At 62.5% G+C, this 2,961-nt stretch overlaps 2 protein-coding genes across 4 annotated transcripts in view; one reads left to right on the top strand and one right to left on the bottom strand.

The window, feature by feature from the left end:
* RECQL5 (RecQ like helicase 5) overlaps positions 1-2,961 on the top strand; it is a 39,584-nt gene that overhangs the window by 25,165 nt on the left and 11,458 nt on the right. The gene's annotated exons all lie outside the window — the stretch shown is intronic.
* The window catches only part of SMIM5 (small integral membrane protein 5), a 7,828-nt gene continuing 5,958 nt past the window's right edge, over positions 1,092-2,961 (bottom strand). Inside the window, exons 2-3 of the mRNA XM_006145808.3 lie at positions 1,456-1,599; positions 1,092-1,250 (exon numbers count right to left, since the gene is read on the bottom strand). Of these exons, the coding sequence (XP_006145870.1) occupies positions 1,141-1,250; positions 1,456-1,582 (237 nt within the window). The 5' untranslated portion in view covers positions 1,583-1,599 and the 3' untranslated portion in view covers positions 1,092-1,140. The remainder of the gene's footprint in view (positions 1,251-1,455; positions 1,600-2,961) is intronic.

Below are 2,961 nucleotides of genomic sequence, written 5' to 3' on the forward strand. Positions count from 1 at the left end.
CTACCCTTTTTCCTGGGTCTGCAGTGCTACCTTGGAAGTTCTCAGAAGAGGAAGTAAACTGGGGGACAGGGTGAGACGCAGGAAGGGCGTTGTATTCCAGCAGGACCATCCTTTTAAATGGGTCCATACCGCTCTGGGTCGGTCCCTTGTTTAGAGCGGCAGATAGAGACAGGCCTTGTCGGTAAGATGGGCTGTTGTGCTGTACCGGCACAGGGCTGCATGTAGCCAGAGGTCGTGTCGTTTATCCTCACTGCGGACCCCTGGGGCAGGTCCCAGAGTTGGCCCCATTTCGCCAGCAGGAGGGTGGCAGGCCAAGGGTGACTGTGAGCTCAGGCAGGCAGCACAGCAATGGGGAAGGTGGCAAGGGTAGGCGCAGGTCTTAGACAGCAGCAGGGCCCAACTTTCCTGCACACCCCAGGGCCTGAGCCTGCCGGACAGGGCGATGTGACTGAGCTGAGCACCTGCCGCAGGGCTGGCACAGCACGCTCAGTCTGCGGAGTGGGTGTACGGCACCAGAGCTCGCTACAGCTAAGGCCCGACTGGGGTCTCTCCGCACCCCTGGGTGTCGGCCCTCCCACCTGCACGTTTTTGCAGCCTCCTTGAGCACAGAGACAGCAGAAGCTGGAAAGGACAGCTGCCAACCACGCCCTGAAATTCCGTGCACCGCCCTCCTGAGGCAGCGCCGACGACCGCAGGGAGTCTGGCACCACAGAAACATAACCAAAACGCCTTTACTTGGAAACAGCGGCTCTAGAATACTGACATGTCCTGCCATGGCGGGGAGCGAGGGTCCCCTAGCTATTGCACAGTGTCCCTCTTACTGGCTTGCTCCTCTTTGGTGTGGGCTGTTCTCTGTCAAGGTGCGGGCCGCTGCTTCCTCACTTTGTCACATGGTGCAGGCAGGCAGAGGGTCCCAGGTGGCTTACTCAGTCTCTGAAACAGTAGACCCCCCTCTTGGCACCTGCTGTCCGCTGGCAAATGAGAGTTAGGGGCCTGCATCAACTCTGTGTCTTCGACATTGCCTCACGGGTCAGTGCCCAGGGTCAGGGCTGGTGCAGGGGGTCTTTGTCCTGAGAGGCGACGGATGCCTTAGCCTCCGTCGTGCCGGACCAGTCCTCGGCATGTCCTCAGCCTCGCTGCTCAAGGTGAGGTCATGGGCTGCACCTGGACCTTCCTGCCTCTCCGCTCGGGGCAGCAGCAGCGAGCGCAGCAGCAGCTGCAGGCGATCAGCAGCAGCAGCAGGACCGTGGCTGGAGGGCAGAGAGCGCTGGGACCTCAGAAGTGGGGGGAGAGGGGACGCCCCCACCCCACCCTGACCCTGTCTTGCACAAAGGCCCAGAGGGCGTCTCCACTTCCGTAGGGATTACCCTCCAGCCCTCCCTCCGGCTGGCACTACCACGGCCCCTTCTCTCCTGGATGCCATGGGGGGCAGAGGAGAATCGAGTGCCCACTGACCTGTGAACAGGAGGATGACCGAGAAGGCCACAATCTCCACGGGCTCGGCCTGGGGCAGCGCCTGCAGCTTGAGCAGCAGCCGCTCTCCCACAGAGCGCATCTCTTGCAAGAAGCTGGCCGCTGCCATGCTGTGCCGCCAGGCTCCTGCCGGAGAGAGCTCCTGAAGTCTCCACGGGCAGCCGCAGAGAATCCACCCTCTCCCTACCCACAGCCCGCAGAACGAGTTTGTCAGGTCTCACCCAGTGCACCCCTGGGGGCTCACAAGGGAGGAGGGAGCCCTCGCTCCCACCTGGATGACACTGCCAGGTGAGGGAAGCCTATGATGAGAGAGGCCGGGGGCTGCTTCCGGGGCTGAGCCCTGCAGGGGTCTGCCTGCTGCGGCCAAGGTTGGCGAAGCTTTTTGCCTGCTGGGCACCTTGGCCTGGCACAGCTCCCCTACTGGCCCCTGGGTCTTTCAGGACTTGGGTGCTTCTTGATCCCTTCAGGGTCAGGAGATGGGCCTCGGGATTCCAGCGTGGTGCCCGTCTTTCATCGTAGGCAGGGTGGGGGTGCTGAGCTGAATGCCCGGGTCCCACCTCTTCACTCTTACATTGTTCTCCCGTGAGGAATAAGAGGTGGCACTGTCCCTCCAGCCTTTGGCAGGACAGGATCAGGAGTCCCTGGCTAATTTAGCCAGCTCCACTCCTGCGCCAGGTGGGTGGGAGTCCAGCCCTCCAAGTCCCATGGCCGATGGCTCCCTGTGTAGGGCACTCCCTGTAGGGCACCTCCTGTCTAGGGCACCTCCTGTCTAGGGCTCCTCCTGGGCAGCGAGAGGCCGAGGTGAAGCTTCAGGTCGAGCCTGCGAGTTGGGGCCTATTATGCACAGAGCTCCTTTCCCCTTCCACACTCCTGTGTGCACAAGGGAGCCAGTGACTTTAAGGGAGCAGGGCAGCCTGTGCCAGCCCAGCTTGAACCAGTTCACCAAGGCAGTCGCTCTAGTCCACTGAGGGTGGAGGAAGAGGGCTAGGGGCCTGTGCCAGGCCTTGCTTCGATACGTGCCACCTGGTTCCTGGCCTCCAGTGGGCAGGCGGTGCCCTTGGCCATGGCACTCCCTGGGACGGCTGCCGTCTGGGAGCCGGTCACTCCCAGTGCTGCTGCTGGGCATGGCTGGTTTGGAACCACCTCGAAGGTCACCTGGCTGAGCCCTCTGCTCACTGCACCCCACTGTGGCCATGCGGCCTGTGCTCAAGCACGTCCAAGGGCAGGCAGCCCCCGCCTGCTCAGGCCTGTTGCAGGGGGGTGGACCCCCTGCTGCCGACCGCCAGTCAGTCCCACTGGCAGTCAGCTAGGCCCCCGATGCCCCCTCGCACCTCACAGACCTTCAGGAACTGGGTAGCAGTTGGTGTGCTCTTCCTAAATCTACCTACAGGGGCCACCTCTCATGACAGGGACAAGTTACTTCATCTCTCTGCCATGGAGAGCAGAGGCTACTGGGAGGCTGGCCGTCAGGCAGCGGGCGGGAACATC

Source organism: Tupaia chinensis, unplaced genomic scaffold, assembly GCF_000334495.1.
Source record: "Tupaia chinensis unplaced genomic scaffold, TupChi_1.0 Scaffold000159_1, whole genome shotgun sequence".
Taxonomy (NCBI): Eukaryota; Metazoa; Chordata; class Mammalia; order Scandentia; family Tupaiidae; genus Tupaia; species Tupaia belangeri.